Below are 22,297 nucleotides of genomic sequence, written 5' to 3'. Positions count from 1 at the left end.
AGGCTCTTTTTTCCTTCCCTAAGTCAAAGGCAGTAAGGATGGTACTGCTGTAGCTGTAATGGCAGAAGGGATATGGGTTGACTCTAGGATTTCCTCCTCAGAAAGATGCAGAGCTGCCCAGGTGGTGTCAGGGTAGTTATGCTGTGGGCCCAGGTCAGAGGGCCCTACCCAGTGAGGAGTAGTAGGGACAGGGACCTCTGTGAAGATCAGACTAGTCACTTTTACATAAGGCAGCTTTGCTGTGCTGGAGGCACCTAAATCCTTAAGCTCTTTGCTCTCTCCCGACCTTGAGGGCATTGGGGTGGGAGCTGTAGCAGCAGCAAAAATGGTGCTTTGTGTGTTGTCTCTAGGAGCTCTGTCCCAGAGAAAGGCAGAGCTGCTACTGGCTGGAGAGCTCAGACGGCAGTGGTGAAGTTGCTGCACTGGGATCCCAGGCCAGTGGGCTTTGCCTGGCAAAGTGTTGCGGAGGTGAAGCCTGCAGTCTGTTCAGTCCTCAGTACTGTAGATGTGGCCCCTATCATGTTGGTGTGCAGAGAGCCTCATTTCTCTTTTTGGTGGAGATGGCACTGGGGTGCTCACGGATCTAAGGCCCTTGGAACTCCACGTGCGGCTGAGTGACAGCTCTTTCCAAAGTCTACACAGCTCTCTGTGTTAGTCTGGAGGCCCTGCAGGGAGAGGTTCAAGAACATTTCCTGTGCTCAGGGTTGCAAAGGTCTGCGGCAGAATTGTGGGTCAGCAGGGGTTCTTGCTCACTCACCATTTTCCTGTGTGGGGAACCTTCCTTGGCTCTGCACCAATCCTAAGTGGGCAGCTGTCCTATCTTGTTCTCTTCCATTCTCCCTGGGTCATGTTACTTCCTTGATGAGTCCCAGCGTATCCTCCTAAACAGTCCAGTTGAAGAGCTAGTGTTTACTGGCCACTCTGTCTCCCCTCCACAAGAATGGTGCACATCAGCTAGTCAGCTGTCTTGGCACTCTATCCCCTAGCTTCTTTTCATGGTCTTATATGGAGAAGTGTTTATTGGATTTTTTTCTCATTGTTTAATTGGGTTGTCCTTTTATTGTTGTGTTGTAAGTGTTCTTTATATATTTTGGATACAGATTTCTTACCAGAGATATCATTTACAAATATTTTCTCCTGTTCCAAGTTGTCTTTTCAGTTTTTTGATAATGTTCTTTGAAGCACAAAAGTTTTTAATTTCAGTTAAGTCCAATTTATCTGTTGTTTGATTGCTAATGCTTTTGGTGTCTTAAGAAGCCCTTGCTTAATTAAAGCTCATTAAAAATTATCCTATGTCTGTTCTAAATGTTTTGTAGTTCATATTCTTACAGCTTACTTTGCAGTTCATTTTGAGGGGTATTTGCATGTCCATATCTAGTTGTCCCAGGTACATTTGTTGAAAAGACTTGCTTTTCTCCCTTTTTATTTTCTCAGGACCCTTGTCAAAAATCAGTTGACTGTAAATGTAACTGTTCATTTCTGGACTCTCACTTCTATTCCATTGATTTTTATTGCTATCTTTGTGTTAGTACCACCCCATCTTAATTACTGTACTTTTATAGTAAGTTTTGAAATCAAAAAGTATACTTTACTTTTCTTCTTCAGTGGCGTATTTTAGTCATATGTTGGATATTCCCTGGCTGTTTTCAGTTATGTCACTTTCTCTTGAATCTTTTTTTGTATCATTTCTTTTTGACTTTTCACATTTTCTTCTTTTTCACCTTCTCCTTTTCTTAATACATCACTCGTTGAGTTTATTTGTCTTTTGTGTTTCTTCTGATCAGGGCCTCATTTCTAAAATATTTTTTCTTATTCTTGAATTCTCTCATCTTCTGAGTTTATCTAATTTTGATTTATGTTGTTTTTCCTATCTTATACAATATCCTTAATTTTTTAGCTTATTTTGAAATAGTTTACATTTTTATCTGTTTTATAGGCAAGTTTTTCTGTTGTGCTTTCCTTGTCTATAGGGCTGTAATTCTCATTATTGTATTTTTTTATATTAACTTTGTATGGGATTTGACCTTGATATTTTTCTGTTGCTCATTTTTATGTAAAATGCTTTTTCCTGAACTAAAAAGACAAACTTGATTCAAGTGGTTTTTCTAACTTCACAGAGATTCCCTTTGTGTTGTTTTCAGTTTTTCTCTTTCTTCTTTTCACTTACTTTTGTTTAGAACTTGTTTTTCTTTATTTCTATTTTCCTTATTCTGACCCATTTCAATTCCACTTCCAGCAGTTTCTTGTCAGTGTCCTGAAAAGGAGCCTGCACTGGTCAATAGAGTTCATGGTTAATAGACTACTCCAGCTCCTTTAGGCCATATTATTTCAGATCTCTTGCATTCATATCCACTGTTGTAATGGACAAAAGCCCTTCCAGTTTCAGCTACTGTTTCTAAGTTGGCCACTGTGTTTTTCACTGAGTACTTATTGGCTGTTTGGGTTTTCTCCTGGTCTCAGGTCTGCATGTGCCCTCTGCTTATTACCATAGAATTGTTGATACCATGTAGATCATGTGGCTGTTGGTATTTCTCTTTATGTGTTTGCATTTTGAGATTGAAAGGTATTTGTTGTAGCCTGATTTAGTTGTAAATGTTGTTCACAGGTTCTGTTGTTGATTATTTTGTTCATGTGAAAATTTGAGAAAATTAAAAAATTGTGTTTCCACTGCCCTGTCATCTCCCTCATCATATGCTTTTAAAACCGTTTATTAAAGTATATATGCAGAGAAATGCACAGATCATAAGTATACAGCTTGGTGACTTTTTTTTTTTTTTTTTTTTTTTACGAACCAAACAGGCCATGTAAACCTGTGCCAAGAATTTCATTGTTTGAAACACATTTAAGTTGGGTATAAAACTCTAGGCTCAACATTTGTTCCTTTCAATGCTTTGAAAATCCTCCATTTTCTTTTTGCATCTAGTATTACTGTTAAGAAGTCTGATGTCCTTCTGATTCTTTTTACTTCATGTTATTTGTACTTTTTAAAGCACTTTTCTATTTTTTCTGTTTCCTCATTTGTCTATGTGACTCTTAGTTGTGTTTTTTTTTTGAGATTCATTTAGAATATATTATTTTACTTAGATGTTTTTAAATTTTATTGTGAATATGTCCAGGAGGTAGTTTTTTCTTATTCTCTTGGCACTCTATGTACTCTTTCAGTGTGAAATATTTCTTTAATTTTTGTATAATGAATCTCTTTATTTTTATAAACATTTTTATCTCCATTTTGATTTTTTCTTTTCCTTTGCTTTAGTAAATAGATGTTAATATGTACATGTGCACTTTTGTGTTACTTTATTTATATTATTACTTTTCTTTCTTTCTTTTTTTTTGTTGTTCTTTAGAGACAGGGTCTTGCTATGTTGCCCAGGCTGGAGTACAGTGGCTATTCACAGGCACAATCCCACTGCTGGTCAGCACGGCAGTTTTGACCTGCTTTGTTTCTGACCTGGGCCTGTTCACTCCTCCTTAGGCAACCTAGAGGTCCCCCACTCCCAGGAGGTCACCATATTGATGCCGAACTTAGTGCGGTCACCCAATTGGCATAGCGCACTACAGTCTAGAACTCCTGGGCTCAAGCGATCCTCCCACCTCATCCTCTCATCCTCCCGAGTAGCTGGAACTACAGGCACTTGCCACTGCACCTCTTTTCAAGGTACATAATTCTCCCATGTGTCTCTTTCCCCAGGCTCTTTCTTCCCAGGGTGTTTACTCTTTTTGTTATCCCTTGCCCCAGGCATATGCCTTTAAATACTTTCAACATGGGACTCCATGGAAAGCTACTCCAGCCCCAAGAGTGTACTGATAGGTACAAGATAAGCAGGCCCCTGAGCCAGTCCTTCAGAGAGCTGCTGGACAAGTCAACAAGTATAACCAGCTTCTTCTCTGGTAAAACACCAGATGGCAGATGATGCCGGTGCAGTGGGAGAAGGACAGTTAAAAAAAATATATAAACATAATTCTTTGAAAACAAGACTATATTTCCTTCTCTGGTATCAGCAAGCCATACCAAGAATGCAAGCTGCCATTGCCATTGGGGGATGGAAAGATGGTATGTGAGTGAGCACAAATGTCATAACACTCCCATCTGATACTTATTTAGCAACTTTTTTTTTTCATTATGCACTCCCCTGGTTGTTGTTAGTTTTTCATTAGATTCCAGAGTTCTGGAAAAGTTGATTGAGATCTGACAGTTTTTGCTAGCTTAATTGTTGCCTTAGTGGAGGGATGAATTTTTGGAGTCCCATACTCTGTCATTTTTGGTGATATCACTTCTATATTTTTAACACCAGAATTGCACTGATTCTTGTACCAAAAAACAAACAAAATCATGTATGCCTCAATAGCAATAGAAAAGTTAACCTAGACATTTCAAGGTTATCAGTCAGTAATATGACAATTAGTAAATTCACTAGATTCTGTGACATTGCTAATATTGTTAGTATTGCTAGTATTAGTAATGTATTATCTCCATTCCACCACTTATAGTATGTATGAACTTGAACAAGTAAACCTCTCTAAGCCTCAGTTTCTAGTCTATAAAAATGGGAAAATAATAGTATTAGCTACCTTGTAGGGTTGAAGAGATCATTAAATGACACAATGTAGTATTGGACATTAGAATAGCGAAATAATAAATGCTCAGTGAGTGGTAGCCACTGTGGTTCTTTACTAAAGATGATTATATGATAGTTGTTACTAATTTGCATTGTTGTATAATGTAAAAATACCTTAGCAAGCCAAAATCAAAACAAAAATATGAAAAGTAGTAAAATACTAACTACCCTGTCCTTCAGCAAACCCTCTATACTGTTCTTGCCTAAGCAGCTATAGGGGTAAACTAATAGTGAAGGGGTTTTCGTGGGGGTAGATGATGGTGGAAAGGCAGTCAAAAACACTTATATACATATTTTTATTATGCTTTAAGTTCTGGGATACATGTGCAAAACATGCAGGTTTGTTACATAGGTATACATGTGCCATGGTGGTTTGCTGTACCCATCAACCCATCATCTACATTAGATATTTCTCCTAATGCTATCCCTTACCTTGCCCACCCCCCGCTTCCCCAAGAGGCCCTGGTGTGTGATGTACCCCTCTCTGGGCCCATATGTTCTCATTGTTCAACTCTCAATTATGAGTGGAACATTTGGTGTTTGGTTTTCTGTTCCTGTGTTAGTTTGCTGAGAATGATGTCCATGTCCCTGCAAAGGACAAAAACTCATTCTTTCTTTAGGGCTGCATAGTATTCCATGGTGTATATGTGCCACATTTTTTTTATCCAGTTTATCTTTGATGGGCATTTGGGTTGGTTCCAAGTCTTTGCTACTGTGTACAGTGCTGCAATAAACATACATGCACATGTGTCATGATAGTAGAGTGATTTATAATCCTTTGGGTATATACCCAGTAGTGGGATTGCTGGGTCAAATGGTATTTCTGGTTCTAGATCCTTGAGAAATCGCCACACTGTCTTCCACAATGGTTGAACTAATTTGCACTCCCATACACAGTGTAAAAGCATTCCTGTTTCTCCTCTCTAGCATCTGTTGCTTCTTGACTTTTTAATGATGGCCATTCTAACTGGCATGAGATGGTATCTCAGTGTGGTTTTGATTTGCATTTCTCTGGTGACCAGTGATGATGAGCTTTTTTTCATATGTTTGTGGGCGACATAAATAACTTCTTTTGAGAAGTGTCTGTTCATATCTTTTGCCCACTTTCTGATGGGGTTGCTTTTTCTTGTAAATTCACTTAAGTTCCTTGTAGATTGTGGATATTAGCCCTTTGTCAGATGGATAGGTTGCAAAAATTATCTCCCATTCTGTAGGTTGCCTATTGACTCTGATGATAGTTTCTTTTTCTGTGCAGAAGCTCTTTAGTTTAATTAGATTCCATTTGTCAATTTTGGCTTTTGTTGGAATTGCTTTTGGTGTTTTAGTCATGAAGTCTTTGCCTGTGCTTATGTCCTGAATGGTATTGCCTGGGTTTTCCTCTAGAGTTTTTATGATTTTAGGTCTTATGTTTTACTCTTTAATCTATCTTGAATTAATTTTTATATAGGGTGTAAGGAAGGGGTCCAGTTTCAGTTTTCTATATATGGCTAGCCAGTTTTCCCAAAACTATTTATTAAATAGGGAATAATTTCCCTATAGCTTGTTTTTGTCAGGTTTGTCAAAGATCAGATGGTTATAGATGTGTGGTGTTATTTTTGAGACCTCAGGTCTATATATCTGTTTTGATATCAGTATCATGCTGTTTTGGTTACTGTAGCTTGTAGTATCAGTTGCAGTCAGGTAGTGTGATGCCTCCAGCTTTGTTCTCTTTGCTTAGAATAGTTTTGGCTACATGGGATCTTTTTTGGTTCCATATGAAATTTAAAGTACTTTTTTCTAATTCTATGAAGAAAGTCAATGGTAGTTTGATGGGAATAGCATCGAATCTATAAATTACTTTGGGTAGTATGGTCATTTTCACAATATTGATTCTTCCTATCTATGAGCATGGAATGTTTCTCCATTTGTTTGTGTCCTCACTTATTTCCTTGAGCAGTGGTTTGTAGTTCTCCTTGAAGAGGTCCTTCATATCCCTTGTAAGTTGTATTCCTAGGTATTTTATTCTCTTTGTAGCAACTGTGAATGGGAGTTCATTCATGATTTGGCTCTCTGTTTGTCTATTATTGGTGTATAGGAATGCTTGTGATTTTTGCACATTGATTTTATATCCTGACACTTTGCTGAAGTTGCTTATCATTCAAGGAGTTTTTGGGCTGAGATCATGGGGTTTTCTAAATATACAATCATAACATCTGCAAACAGAGACAGTTTGACTACCTCTCTTCCTATTTGAAAACACTTTATTTCTTTATTTTGCCTGATTGCCCTGGCCAGAACTTCCAATACTGTGTTGAATAGGAGTAGTAAGAGAGGGCATCCTTGTCTTTTGCTGGTTTTCAAAGGAAATGCTTCTAATTTCTGCCCATTTAGTATGATATTGGCTGTGGATTTGTATAAATAGCTCCTATTGTTTTGAGATGTGTTCCATCAGTACCTAGTTTATTGAGTGTTCTTAGTATGAAGGAATGTTGAATTTTATCAAAGGCCTTTTCTGCATCTGTTGAGATAATTATGTGGTTTTTGTCATAGGTTCTGTTTATGTGATGGATTACATTTATTGATTTGCATATGTTGAACCAGCCCTGCATCCCAGGGATGAAGCCTACTTGATTGTGGTAGATAAGGCTTTTAATTTGCTGCTGGATTCAGTTTGCCAATATTTTATTGAGGATTGCCTCATCAGTGTTAATCAGGCATATTGGCCTGAAATTACTTTTTTGTGTGTGTCTCTGCCAGGCTTTGTTTTCAGGATATTGTCAGTCTCATAAGATGAGTTAGGGAGGAGTCCCTCTTTTTCTATTGTTTGGAATAGTTTTAGAAGGAATAGTACCAGCTTCTCTTTGTACCTCTGGTAGAATTAAGCTGTGAATCCTCCTGGTGCTGGGTTTTGTTTTGGTTTTGGTTTTGGTTAGTAGGCTATTAATTCCTGCCTCAATTTCAGACCTTGTCATTGGTCTACTTAGGAATTCGACTTCTTCCTGGTTTAGTCTTGGGATGGTGTATGTGTCCATTTCTTCTAGATTTTCTAGTTTATTTGCATAGAGGTGTTTATAGTATTCTCTGATGGTAGTTTGCATTTCTGTGGGATCAACAGTGGTATCTCTTTATTATGTCTATATGATTCTTCTCTCTTTTCTTCTTTTTTAGTCTGGCTAGTGAGCTATCTGTTTTGTTAATCTTCTCAAAATCAAGCTCCTGGATTCATTGATTTTTTTGAACGGTTTTCCATGTCTCTATCATTTTCAGTTCTGCTCTGATCTTAGTTATTTCTTGTCCTCTGCTAGCTTTTGAAATTGTTTGCTCTTGCTTCTCTAGTTCTTTTAATTGTGATGTTAGGGTGTCAATTTTAGATCTTTCCTGCTTTCTGATGTGGGCATTTAGTGCTATAAATTTCCCCCTAAGCACTACTTTAGCTGAGTGCCAGGGATTCTAGTACATTGTATCTTTGTTTTCATTGTTTCAAAGAACTTATTTCAGGAAGTCACAATATTATCTTTCCATAGCATTTATCTTACTGTGACATTTCCACCTGCTTCTGTCAGTTTTAGAGTGTAAACTCCTAAAGCATAAGGATCATGTATTTGAAATTTTGTGGTGTAGACTATGTAAGATAAAACCCTTTTGGTATGGTAGCAGTGAGTGCAATTTGAAAAGGTTGGCTGGTTAATTTAAAGTTTATTTACTCTCGAAACATTCTAGAGTGACTTGAAGGATCTAGGTGCTTCTTTTCAAGGCAGGCAGCTTAAAAAAAACCTCTTAAAATGCTTCTAGCAGAGTTGTCAGTTTACTTCTTGGCATTTTGTGTAAAGAAGTGTTCTAGCTATTTCATGAATTTTAGTCACCTTATGGAATCTCTGAAATATAGTTTAAAAGAGAAATGGATACTTTTAGAAAAAACTCTGACAGGGTTTAGGGGCTCAAATAGGCCTGAAGAAAAATGAGAGGGAGCAAAATTAGGCATATTTATATGTGTATGTGTTTTGTGGGGTGTGGGATAAAGTAGGTTTACAGTATATTTTGGAAAAGCCCCTTTTTATTTTCATTTGCACAGCTAACTCAATTGATTTGGGCAATAGTGGTGTTGTCAGAAATAGTTGGATTCTGTATCATGCTTCTGTTTAGTAAGACCATGAGGAGGTAATGAAGTAGGAATTAGAAACCGCAGGCATGAGTGCCCGTAGCAGTATTAAACTAACATATTAAAAATAGAAGAAAAAGAAATCAATGAACACATGAAAAGGGAGAAAGAAAAAAGGAGTAGCAAGGAGATGAAGAGAAGATATCAACGCTGAGGAGAGCAGTAGATTGCTATCAGAAATTGTCCCAAATGCCTGTGTTTCCCTACCTCTGAAGTAGAAGTTAACTTTCAGCATGCTAGAAAGAGACTAGATATAGATAAGCAAAAAGGAATTTAAAATGTACAAGGCCAGATACTTTTAAAGTACCTTTTCTATCTAGCATTAAGCAGGAACTTATTAGGTGTCATTTGTCAGCCATAGAGTTGGGTTTGTATTTATATCAATGTTCTCTTAGCCTACACCTTCTGTTGTAAGCAGATTATGTCTGATATAGCCTACAAATGGATGGCCTATATCAGACTTTACTGGAATGCTTATAAAGAAAACCAATAGGTCTGGGATATGACCTGCATAGTGAGCAATACAGAATGATCCAAGTAAATGAAAATACTATCTTATATGAGCTTAGAATAATTTTCCAGGTAATTTAATCATCAGTGGCAATCTGACACATCTGTAAAAAATAACAAACATAAAGGAACATTACAGATAAACATAACGAAATTGTCCAGCTATGGAACCAAAAGTTAAAAAATGTGCTTGAGGGTTCTCTTCCAAGTCCACATTAGTAAGTATAAGAGCAAGCAATTTCTGTATTAAATTACTGAAAGTTGAAATTGTAAAGTAGCGGAAAATATTCCAATTCTACTTTCTCAACTTCTTTTATTACATTATCTCAGCACTCCAGCTGTTGTGTGGAATGTGTGATAACTTCTCTGTTCTGTCCACAAACACAATAGGATTAGGAATCTTAGAAGTACTAGAAGATTCACACCAATTTTCTGAAGTCCTTGGATTCTAATAAGCCTGCTCAATGAAATTATTCACTATTAAATGTGTCTAAAATGTGTTCTTGGTATATTCATTCCTAATATGATAAAGCAATTTCTCTTTATACATTTGTCCCCAACTTTCGTGTTTTAAAAGGAGTTGGTTCTGGAGTTTTTTCTTAACTTTTAATATTCAGTCATTGGTTTTAATTGCCCTGATTTTGACAAATGCTTTGTAATTCTTTGTTACTCTTATTAGCAAGCAGCTTGGAATCTCATATCATTTAGCTAAAACTTATGAAGCAGTATGCAAGTTTCATGATGACAAAAATGCTATGATAAATGAACCTATGTGAATGGGAACAAGAAAACTTACTTCATAGAAGCTGCTTAAACAAACATAAAAAACTTTTATCAAGACCTTTTCTTCTGTCTTCTAAATTGTCCTTGCTGTTGGTGTTATGTACCCAGAAATGTGAAAATTTGGTAGATATAAGAAAAACTATTTGAGGAAGAGGAGAATCCCATGCATATTTTTTGTTTGTGTGTTGCTTTTTTTGTGATGGTGCTGGTGGAGATTTTTTGGTAGGTGTACTTTCTTTTGTTTTGCTTTGTCATTCTCAAAATCCTTGGAGATTGAGGGATTTTAGAAATGATATAGAAAAGGGGTTGGCAATCTATGGGTCTTGGGCCAAATCCAGCATGCCACCTATTTTTGCAAGGGTCCTGTGCTAAGAATATTTGAAAACATTTTTTAATGGTTGGAAAAACAAGAAAAATATTTTGTGATAGATGACAGTTTTGTGAAATTCAAATTTCGTTTTTCATAAATAAAGTTTTATTGGAGCACAGCCACACTCATTCACTTACTTATAAGGTTGCTTTCATTCTTCAATGACAGAGTTGAGTAGTTGTGACAGAAACTATATGCCTGCAAACCCTAAACTATTTACTCTCTGGAAAAAGGAACTGAAGAAACAATCCCATTTACCATAGTATCAAAAAGAATAAAATACTTAGGAATAAATTTACCAAGGAGGTGACAAATCTGTACATTCAAAACTATGAAACACTGATGAAAGAAATTGAAGAAGACACAAATAAATGGAAAGATACCCTGTGTTCATGGGTTAGAAGAATTAATATTATAAAAATTTCTGGGCTGGGTGTGGTGGCTCACGCCTGTAATCCCAGCACTTTGGGAGGCCAAGGCAGGTGGATCATGAAGTCAAGAGATTGAGACCATACTGGTCAGCATGGTGAAACCCCGTCTCTACTAAAAATACAAAAAATTAGCTGGGCACTGTGGCGCATGACTGTAATCCCAGCTACTCAGGAGGCTGAGGCAGGAGAATTGCCTGAACCCAGGAGGCGGAGGTTGCGGTGAGCCAAGATCGCGCCATTGCACTCCAGCTTGGGTAAACAAGAGCGAAACTCCGTCTCAAAAAAAAAAAAAAAAAATTTCCATACTACCCAACACAATCCCTATAAAAAAATTCAGTGGTATTTTTTACAGAAATAGGAAAATGTTACAATATTAACATGGAACAATAGACCTTGAATAGCCAAGCAATCCTGAGAGAGAGGAGCAAAGTTGGAGGCATCACGGTTCCTAATTTCAAGTTACAAAGCTATGTTAATCAAAACAGTATGGTACTAGCATAAAAACAGAAAGACCAATGGTACAGAATATAGAGCCCAGAAATAAACCCATGCATATATAGTCAACTAATGTTCCACAAGGGAGCCAAGAGTACAAAATGTGGAAAGGATAGTCTTTACAATGAATCATGTTGGGAAAATAGGATATCCACATGCAAAAGAATGAAATTGAACGATTATCTTATTCATAAAAAGAAAACCTCAACATGGATAAAAGATTTACACATAAGCATTGAAACCTTAAAACTGCTAGAAGAAAACAGGGAAAGGCTCCTTGACGTTACCCCTGGCAAGGATTTTTTGGATATGACACCAAAAGCTCAGTCAATGAAAGCAAAAATAAACAAGTCTAAATCAAACTAAATAGCTTCCGTACAGCAAAAGAAACAGTCAACAAAACTATAAAGCAACACAGGGAGAAAATATTTACAAATTCATATATCTGATAAGGGGTTAATATCCAAAATACAGAAGGAACTCACACAACTTCAATACACACGCACACACGCGTGCACACACACACACCAATTTTAAAGTGGGCAAAGGACTTGAATAGATGCTTTTCAAAGAAGACATACAAATTGTCAGTGGGTATGAAAAGGTGGTCAACATCACTAATCACCAGAGAAATGCAAATCAAAATCACAATGAAGTATCACCTCACACCTGTTAGGATGGCTGTTGCCAAAAAGATAAGAGATAACAAGTGTTGGTGAGCATGTGGTGAAAGGAAACCCTTGTACACTGTTTGTGGGAATCTAGATTGAGAAAACCATTATGGAAAACTGTAGAGATTCTTTGAAATATTAAAAATAGGAATACTACATGATCCAACAATTTCTTTTCTATTTATAGGCACAAGGGAAATGAAATCAGCATATCAAAGAGATAACTGCATGCCCATGTTCATTGCAGCATTACTCACAATAGCCAAGATATGCAAACAACTGGATTGTCTGTGGATGAATGAATGGAGATATATATATATATATATATATATGATGAATATTATTTGGCCTTAAGAAAGAAGGAATTCCTGCCATTTGTGACAATGTGGATCGATCTGGAGGATATTGTACTAAGTGAAATGAGCCAGACATAGAAGGACAAATACCACATTATCTCACTTTTGTGGAATCTAGGAAACTTGAATACCTAGAAACAGAGTAGCACAGTAGTTACCAGGGGGAAGGGAGTTGGGAAAAATGGGGAGATGCTGGTCAAAAGTTACAAAGTTGCAGTTATATAGAATGAATAAATCTAGAGAGTTAATGTACAGCATGATGACTGTAGTTAATAATATTGTATTGTATTCTGGAAATTTGCTAAGAGTAGATTTTGGGTGCTCTCACAATACACAAAAAAGGTTACTGTGAGGAGATATGTTAATTTTCCTGATTGCAGTCATCATTTTACTATATATACATATAACAAAACATGTACACCTTAATATATACAATAAAAAATACAGTCATGCATCAGCAACTGGGATACATTTCAAGAAATGAATCATTTAGGCAATTTCACTACTATGAGAGCATCCTAGAGTGTACTTAACACAGACTTAAATGGTGTAGCCTATTGCTCCTAGGTTGCAAACCTGTATAGAATGTGACTGTGCTGAATACTGTAGGCAGCTGTAACACAATACTAAGTATTCATGTATCTAAATAGAAAACATACAGTAAAAGTATGATATTATAACCTTATGAGACCACTGTCATATATTTATGTGGTCCATTGTTGACAGAAATGTTGTTATATATAGCACATGATGGTAAATAGAAAGTATGTTGTGCACTATTAGCAGGAATAATGCAGGGCACTGGAGATAGAGTAGGTGAGATAATTGCTATTTTTATATGTTATACTTTTATGTAATCTTAAGGTTAGTTTTAACTTTGTTAATAAATATTCTTCTAAAAGATTAAAAAAATTTACTATCTGGCTCTTCACAGAAAAGTTTAACAACCTCTGTTCTAGAGTAATTTTATAGCAACAGAGATCAGCCTGATGATTATATGGCCTGTTGAAATCTCAGGTGAAATATGCTGTCCAAAATCCTTATGCTATGCTTCCATTTATTCATTTAATAAGCATTTATTGAATATCTATCAGAGTAAAGAAAATACTTTATCCCTCAACTTTCAGCTGAGAGCTGTAATTGCAGAATTTGCAAGTACAGAATTACAGCTGTAATTACAGAATTTGGGAAGAAAACCAAGTTTTAAGTCAGACTTATACTTTCAAAGTAGGTTAAATGTAGTTTTAAATTACAGCAGTTTCTCTTTAAAAATGTATTGGGAGCTTAATTTGAAATATTTTAAATTTCAATCACAGATGATTATAATCAGATGATAATATTCACACATGACTGATACTGTTAAGCATTACATGTGTCATGGATATGTAATTGTAAACTGTTTAATTTCTGAAGCTTTGGAAATACAGAGTATATAATTGACTACAAAGTCCCTGGTGGGTTGACAAGTTATATATTGTTTTTAGTCTTTTTATTATTAGGTAACTCTTCCAGTATTGTAAACACTGAGTGTAACTTGAATTATTAAAATTAACATTTATTTAAAAAAGGATACAATCATTAGAAATTACTGAATACATTTATTAATAAGATTTTTAAATAAAGATTGAATTTTTACCATAAAGGAAGATACAATTGTAGTGTGACTAGGTTACAGTTTTATTAGCCTCTTCACTTGAGTCTCGGCCTCATTTACATGGAAGCAGTTCTGTCTGCTAGACTGATGGTTTTAGTGTTGATATTTTATAATTATTTATTGAATGTTTGCATAGTCAAAGCATTATGTCCATGCAACTGTCTATTGAGGATTAATATGTTTAATGATTACTGGGTGAATAGTGGTGATCTAAATGAGAGCATACATTATTATGCTTGGAGGTCACAGATTCCTTAACTTTTAGATTCTTACAGAAGTTTTTTTTTATGGTGAAATAAACATGACCCTACAGTGTAAACATTTTAACCTTACCTGCCACGTAAAATTGACTGGCAGATTGTCATTTTTCGGTATACTGAGTTGTTTTGGTATCTGTGCATATTAGTTAGTCTGTTATCTTCTGTAATACCTGGTTTATTGTTGTGTGTGTATTTGGATGAATGATGTTATAAATAAATTCAGATGTTAGATTTATTGAAGAAATAAATTACTTAGCTAAAACTTAGCTAAGTTTTAAAAAATTCAATTAATAACCGCAGCCTTTTCATTTCATTCCATAAAAATTGTGGAATTTCAGAGTTGGAATGGACCTTAGAAGGCATGTAATCCAAACCTCTAATTTTCAAATCAATTAATTTTGTTTTTTCATGTCACCTATCTCAGTGTATAAATGGAAGATATCTTGCTACACATCCTTTCCTTGAGGTTTAAGAGTAGAGTCTTTAATTTACAAATAAATTGTGTTTCAGAAATGGTTATAAGTCTATTATTTAAAACTCAGAACATTTTTCCATAGGAAGGATATTGTAAATCCCAGTAGGGTTTCAGGACTAGCCCCCAAAAGGTGTGATCCCATTATGTGACAGAGATTTTTACCTTTGCAGTGAAAGATGTTTTAAATAATCAGTGCTGCATATCTCTGGGTTACAGGAAGGAGATGATATTGTAGAGGAATATGTGGAGGACTTTCTTTTTATCTGTTACGTCTTAGGTGGGTAGTGAGTACATATGTGTTTATTATATTGTTTTCTGAGCTTTTTATATACCTGAAATATTTAATAATTTTGATAATACTTTTTTAGTACCAGAAGTTTACTTTGAATATGCACATTAAAAAATCATTTACCTTGATCTAGGACATTGCTGGACCCTTGGGAAAAAATAAAGATAAATTTAAGCAAATATTTACCTTGAATACTCCTGCTTAAGGGAAAAAAATTATTTGATTAGAGATGGATAAAGAGGTAGCTGAAAATTCTGAAGGAGTTTCATGGGTAATTTTAAGGGCTTAGATTTGATGGAAGTTATTTATTTTGTACAGTATGACTTCAGAATATATGATTTTGCTGTTAATTTAAGGGTACTACCAATATTAATCTTTCACCTAGCAGCCATATATAGGCATGGTTTTGAGAGAGAAGAAAGAAAGTAGTCATTTACTTGAGATAACTAGGCAAGTTGTAAAGGCAAAGAAGGTTAAATTGCATTTGCATGTGCGAACATAGGGAAGATCTTGCTTTGATGTGCAGTTACTTGAACTAGGAGCTAGTGAAAAACATGAAAATGGGGGAGTAAAGTTGATAGAACTTCCAAATATGGAGAAAGGCAATGAGGATAACAGTGGAGTTAAGTACCAGAAGGGCATCATTACCAGTGCAAGGCTTGGTTACTGTGGTGAAGAGATTTGAGAATCCAGTGTGGTATGAAAGCTTGGGTTCAGCAAAACAATATGCAAATGGCCATTGGTATTTTTGAAATGGTCATAGTTAACATATAAGGCATATAGAAATGCATTTTACATTTATAAGTATATATAAGCAGAAATCAACTACTGTTTATTACATTTTGAAAAACAATTGAGCTGACTTTTTTATATAATTTGGTTACTTTTTTTGTGTATAGATTTTGGTTTTGGGTTGATATAGTTTTTATTTTGCAGTATACAACATTGATCTTTTTTTATGTCAACACATTATTCCAGCTGTACAACACACTTATGGCTTAGGGAAAGCTTAAGTGTTACTTGCCCTTTTCTTACTGGAAATGGGGCCTGATCCAGACCTCAAGAAAGGGTTCTTGGATCTCACACAAGAAAGATTTTGGGACGAGTCCTTAGAGTAAAGTGAAAGCAAGTTTATTAAGAAAGTAAAGGAGGCCAGGTGCAGTGGCTCACACATGTAATCCCAGCACTTTGGGAGGCCAAGGTGGATAGATCACGAGGTCAAGAGATCGAGACCATCCTGGCCAACATGGTGAAATGCCGTCTCTACTAAAAATACAAAAATTAGCTAGGCATGGTGGTGCGTGCCTGTAGTCCCAGCCACTCGGGAGACAGAGGCAGGAGAATCTGTTGAACTGGGGAGGTGGAGGTTGCAGTGAGCCAAGATCCCGTCACTGCTCTCCAGCCTGGCGACAGAGTGAGACTCCATTCAAAAAAAAAAGAAAGTAAGTAAAGGAATAAAGGAATGGCTATTTCATAGGCAGAGCACCAGCATGAGCTGCTGCTCACCCATTTTTATGGTTATTTCTTGATTATATGCTAAACAAGGGGTGGATTATTCACTCCCCCCTTTTTAGACCATATAGGATAACTTCCTGATGTTGCCACAGCGTTTGTAAACTGTCGTGGCGCTGGTAGGTATATAGCAGTGAGGATGACCAGAGATTACTCTTGTTGCTAACTTGGTTTTAGTGGATTTTAGCTGGCTTCCTTATTGCAACCTATTTTATCAGCTAGGTCTTTATGACCTATATTTGGTGCTAACCTCCTAGCTTATCCTGTGACTTATAATGCCTTAATGTAGCCCAGCAGGTCTCAGCCTTATTTTACTACCTACTCAAGATAGAGTTGCTCTGGTTCAAACGCCTCTGACATTTCCCCCCTCCATTTAATAAGAGCACCCTTAATCCTGAGAGTTGCAGAAGGATGAAGATCCATCTTCCATTTCTTCAGGCTGATTTTCCTTTGGGTCACGGGTCTCTTTAGTATAGTCCCTTCTGTGGTATCCAGAAAGATACTCCTAGACCTCACCACTTACCCAAAGTTAGCCTTCGGGTCAGGGATTTCCTCAGTATTGTCTCTTCTGTGGTGGCCAGAAAGATGTTATTGGAAAGGGGTCTCGATCCAGACCCCAAGAGAGGGTTCTTGGATCTCATGCAAGAAAAAATTCAGAGCAAGTCTTTAGTGTAATGTGAAAGCAAGTTTATTAAGAAACTAAAGGAATAAAAGAATGTCTATTCTGTAGGCAATGCAGATTTTTATGATTATTTCTTAATTATGTGCTAAGGAAGCACATAATCAAGGTGGATTATTTGTGCCTCCCCATTTTAGTCCATGTAGGGTAACTTCCTCATGTCGCCATGGCATTTGTAAACTGTCATGGTGCTGATGGTAGTGTGGTAGTGAGGATGACCAGAGATCACTCTTATTGCCATCTTGATTTTGGTGAGTTTTAGCCACCATGTTTACTGCAACCTGTTTTATCAGTGAGGTCTTTATGACCTGTATTTTGTGCTGACCTCCGAGCTGATCCTGTGACTTTGTATGCCTTAACCATCTGGGAATGGAGCCCAGCAAGTCTCAGCCTTATTTTACCAAGCCCCTACTGAAGATGGAGTTGCTCTGGTTCAAATGCCTCTGATGTTTTGGGGGAGACTTGACCCGAGAGGCAAATTTTTTCCTCACTAAATTAATGGTAGATTTCAAAAAGGCGTGTGTCCATTTTGCAGATATCTATGTGGTATTACACATGCAGAGATTCTTTATTCTGCCTTCTTTCAGCTTCACTTTTGAAATGTTACCAAGGAGAAAATGGCTTCAAGGAAACTTTGATTGGAGTTGTAAACTAAAGAGTATCTGAGACAGGTCTCAAGTTACAGATTTATTTTGCTAAGGTTAAAGACCATGACATATGACACAGCCTTAGGAAGTCCTGAGAACATGTGTCCAAGTTGATTTGGTTACAGCTTGTGTTTATAGGATGGGGTGGGGGATGGGATGGGACTTGCAGTTCATAGGTTGAAAGAGTAAGCCTTGCCTGAAGAATCGAATTCAGCACAAAGAAATGGTTGTGGAATCCAAGGTTCTTGTCATGTAGATGAAGCTTCCTGGTGGCAAGCTTCAGAGATAAAAGATGGTGAATGCCTCTTATCAGGCCTTAAAAGGTGTCAGACTTTCCAGAAAAGAATTAGTAAAGGAAAGAGATTCTCTGTAGAATGCAAATTTCACTCACAAGAGACAGATTTGCAGGGCCATTTTAGAGTATGTCAAAGAAATATATTTTTGTATAAAATATTTTGATTTCCTTCAGGACCTGTTAAGTGTCATGTGTTACTGTAGCAATCAAGTTGGAATTTGGCATCTTATTGCCACAAATTCTTCTTTGTCAGTCTTAAGATGGCTGTTTTAATGTTAACACTGGTCAGTTGTTTCTAAACTCCAAAGGGAAGAGGATATATTGAGGCATGTCCAATTTTCCCCCTTCCTTCACCCCCAACCAGCATCATGGCCTGAGCTAGATTTCCAGGTTTCTTTGGGGTTCTCTTGGCTAAGTGGGGGATCCATTCAATTGGTTGGGGGACTTAGAATTTTACGTTTGGCTTACAGAGTCCATCATCTGGTTACATAGAATTGTTTGTCAAACTGATCTCATGACCAGTATATAAATTTAGCATTCAGATTAACACTAAAGAAAGAACAGAAACAAGATGTAGAGCACAATAAAATGCAATAAAAAGAGTTAGAACAAAAGAGGAGTATTTGAAAAGAGTATAAAAGCCATTTAAGAAAGAAATTGTCATTGCTTTTGGTGTTTTAGTCGTGAAGTCCTTGCCTATGCCTATGTCCTGGATGGTTTTGCCTACGTTTTCTTCTAGTGTTTTTAATGATGTTAGGTTTTATATTTAAATCTTTGATCCATCTGGAGTTAATTTTAGTGTAAGGTGACAGGTAGGGGTCCAGTTTCTGCTTTCTGCACATTGCTAGCCTGTTTTCCCAACACCATTTATAAAACATGGAGTCCTTTCCCCATTGCTTATTTTTACGGGGTTTGTCAAAGGTCAGATGGTTGTAGATGTGTGGTGCTTCTTCTGGGGTCTCTGTTCTGTTCCATTGGTCAATGTCTCTGTTTTGCTACCAGTACCATGCTGTTTTGATTATTGTAGCCTTGTAGTATACTTTGAAGTCTGGCAGTGTGATGCCTCCAGCTTTGTTCTTTTTGCTTAGGATTGTCTTGACTATGCGGGGTCTCTTGTGATTCCATATGAATTTTGAAGTGGTTTTTTCCAGTTCTATGAAGAAGATCAATGGTAGCTTGATGGGGATAACACTGAATCTATAGATTACTTTGGGCAGTATGGCCATTTTCATGATATTGATTCTTCCTAACCATGAGCATGGAATGTTTCTCCATCTGTTTGTGTTCTCTCTTATTTTGTTGAGCAATGTTTTGTAGTTCTCCTTGAAGAGGTCCTTTACATCCTTTGTTAGTTGTATTCCTAGGTATTTCATTCTCTTTGTAGCAATTGCGAATGGGTGTTCACTCTTGATTTGGCTCTCTGTCTGTTATTGGTATATAGGAATGCTTGTGATTTTTGCACATTGATTTTGTATCCTGAGACTTTGCTGAAGTTGCTTATCAATTTGAGAAGATTTTGGGCTGAGACAATGGGGTCTTCTAGATATACAATCATGTCACCTGCAAACAGAGATAGTTTGACTTCCTCCTTTCTAGCTGAATACCCTTTATTTCTTTTTCTTGCCTGATTGCTCTGGCTAGAACTTCCAATACTATGTTGAATAGGAGTGGTGAGAGAGGGCATCCTTGTCTAGTGCCTGATTTCAAAGGGAATTCTTCCAGCTTTTGCCTGTTCAGTATGATATTGGCTGTAGGTTTGTCATATATAGCTTTTATCATTTTATGATACGTTCCATTAATACCTAGTTTACCGAGAGTTTTTCGCATGAAGGGCTTTGAATTTTGTCAAAGGCCTTCTCTGCATCTATTGAGATAATCATGTGGTTTTTGTCTTTGGTTCCGTTTATGTGATGGATTACATTTATGGATTTGCGTATGTTGAACCAGCCTTGCACTCCCGGGATGAAGCCTACTTGGTCATGATGGATAAGCTTCTTGATGTGCTGTTGCAATCTGTTTGCCAGTATTTTATTGAAGATTTTTGTGTTGATGTTCATCATGGATATTGGCCTTAAGTTTTCTTTTTTAGTTGAGTCTCTGCCTGATTTTGGTATCAGGATGATGTTGGTCTCATAAAATGAGTTAGGGAGGATTCCCTCCTTTTGTATTGTTTGATACAGTTTCAGATGGCAATAAAAGCCAGGATAGACAAATAGGATCTAATTAAACTCTAGAGCTTCTATACAGCAAAAGAAACCGTCATTAGAGTGAATCAGCAACCAACAGAATGGGAAAAAATTTTTGCAATCTACTCATCTGACAAAGGGCTAATATCCAAAATCTACAAAGAACTAAAACAGATATACAAGAAAAAGACAAACAACCCCATTCAATAGTGGGTGAAGGATATAAAGAGACACTTTTCAAAAGAGGACATATATGAGGCCAAAAAACATGAAAAAATGCTCATCATCACTGGTCATTAGAGAAATGCAAATCAAAACCACATTGAGATATCATCTCACACCAGTTAGAATGGTGATCATTAAAAAATTGGGAGACAACAGATGCTAGAGAGGATATGGAGAAATAGGAACACTCTTACACAGTTGGGAGTGTAAATTAGTTCAACCATTGTGGAAGACAGTGTGGCGATTTCTCAGGGATCTAGAAATAGAAATTCCATTTGACCCAGCAATCCCACTATTGGGTATATACCCAAAGAACTATAAATCGTTCTACTATAAAGACACGTGCACACGTATGTTCATTGCAGCCCTGTGTACAATAGCAAAGACCTGGAACCAACCCAAATACCCATCAGTGATAGACTGGACAAATAAAATGTGGTACATATACACCATGGGATACTACGCAGCCATAAAAAATGATGAGTTCGTGTCCTTTGTAGGGACTTGGATGAATCTGGAAACCATCATTCTCAGCACACTGACCTAAGAACAGAAAGCCAAGCACCATATTTTCTCACTCATAGGTGGGTGTTGAACAATGAGAACACGTGAACTCAGGGAGAGGAGCATCACACACAGGGGACAGTTGAGGGGTATAGGGGAGAGACAATGGGGAGTGGGGAGGGAGGGGAGGGTGGGGAAGGATAACATGGGGAGAAATGCCAGATATAGTATGCACCTAAAGTGAAATAAATTATTTTTTAAAAAAAGAGAAAGAAAGAAATTGGGTTGAAGACTTTAGGGGATTTAGGAAGCAAAGACCAAAAAAAAAAAAAAAAAAGCAGACAGAAACACAAGGAAGATGAAAAGAAATTTTGACATTTATAATGAGTAATACAATTTACTTCATAACTGGACCACAACTTTTTTTTTTTTTTTGAGACATAGTCTCACTCTATTGCCAGGCTGGAGTGCAGTGGTGTAATCTTGGCTCACTGCAACCTCTGCCTTGTGGGTTCAAGCAATTATCTTGCCTAAGCCTCCAGAGTACCTGGGACTACAGGTGTGCACCACCATGCCCAACTAACTTTTGTATTTTTAGTAGAGACAGGGTTTCACCATGTTGGCCAGGATGGTCCCAATCTCCTGACCCTGTGATCCACCCACCTCAGCCTCCCAAAGTGCTGGGATTGGGCATGAGCCACTGTGCCCTGCCTATTTTTTGTCTTTTTAGATATAACTTGAAAGTGTAATTATCTCTCCAATATTGGCTGTGGTTTTAATTTTATGTATGTTTATGAACAAAAGAAATCTTTGACTATTAAGTGTCCACTGAAACTTCCCCTACTTTTTTTTTTCCTGTCAGCAGAACCCAGAGTCATTAAAAAGTATCACGTGGCCGAGAGTGGGAAAAGGCAATTCAAGACAGTTCTTAGATGCTGCAAAGGTAAGATTGAGCAAACACATCTACATATAGCTAGGAAAAACCTGTAAGCCCTTGGAGCATTTCCCAGTTTATACTACATACCTTACATCTCCCTTTTCGTGTTTTTCTAAATGCTGGCAAGATGAATAAAAAGATATGTTTCTGCTTCAGGAAATGCAGAGAGAAGTATTGATGTTTTCTATCCCTGGAAAAATTTATCTGAATCTATTGAGATCAGTGCCAACTAGAGTAACGTTTTCAGAAAGCTTTTATAAA

At 36.9% G+C, this 22,297-nt stretch overlaps 1 protein-coding gene across 5 annotated transcripts in view; it reads left to right on the top strand.

Moving 5' to 3' along the window:
- Positions 1-22,297, top strand: part of ABCB7 (ATP binding cassette subfamily B member 7) — a 135,806-nt gene that overhangs the window by 36,322 nt on the left and 77,187 nt on the right. For 2 of the 5 annotated variants that reach the window (XM_008989513.5, XM_078363067.1), the window contains exon 2: positions 21,965-22,042. The exons of 1 other annotated variant lie outside the window; for it this stretch is intronic. In XM_008989513.5, the coding sequence (XP_008987761.1) occupies positions 21,965-22,042 (78 nt within the window). Of the gene's footprint in view, positions 1-21,961; positions 22,043-22,297 lie in introns of all 5 variants that reach the window. 2 more of the 5 variants (XM_002763017.6, XM_078363066.1) reach the window with 1 other exon arrangement.

The sequence above is a fragment of the Callithrix jacchus genome, chromosome X (assembly GCF_049354715.1).
Source record: "Callithrix jacchus isolate 240 chromosome X, calJac240_pri, whole genome shotgun sequence".
NCBI classification, from domain to species: Eukaryota; Metazoa; Chordata; class Mammalia; order Primates; family Cebidae; genus Callithrix; species Callithrix jacchus.
The sequence above is the reverse complement of the archived record's forward strand: the minus strand, read 5'-3'. Positions and strand labels throughout refer to the sequence as shown.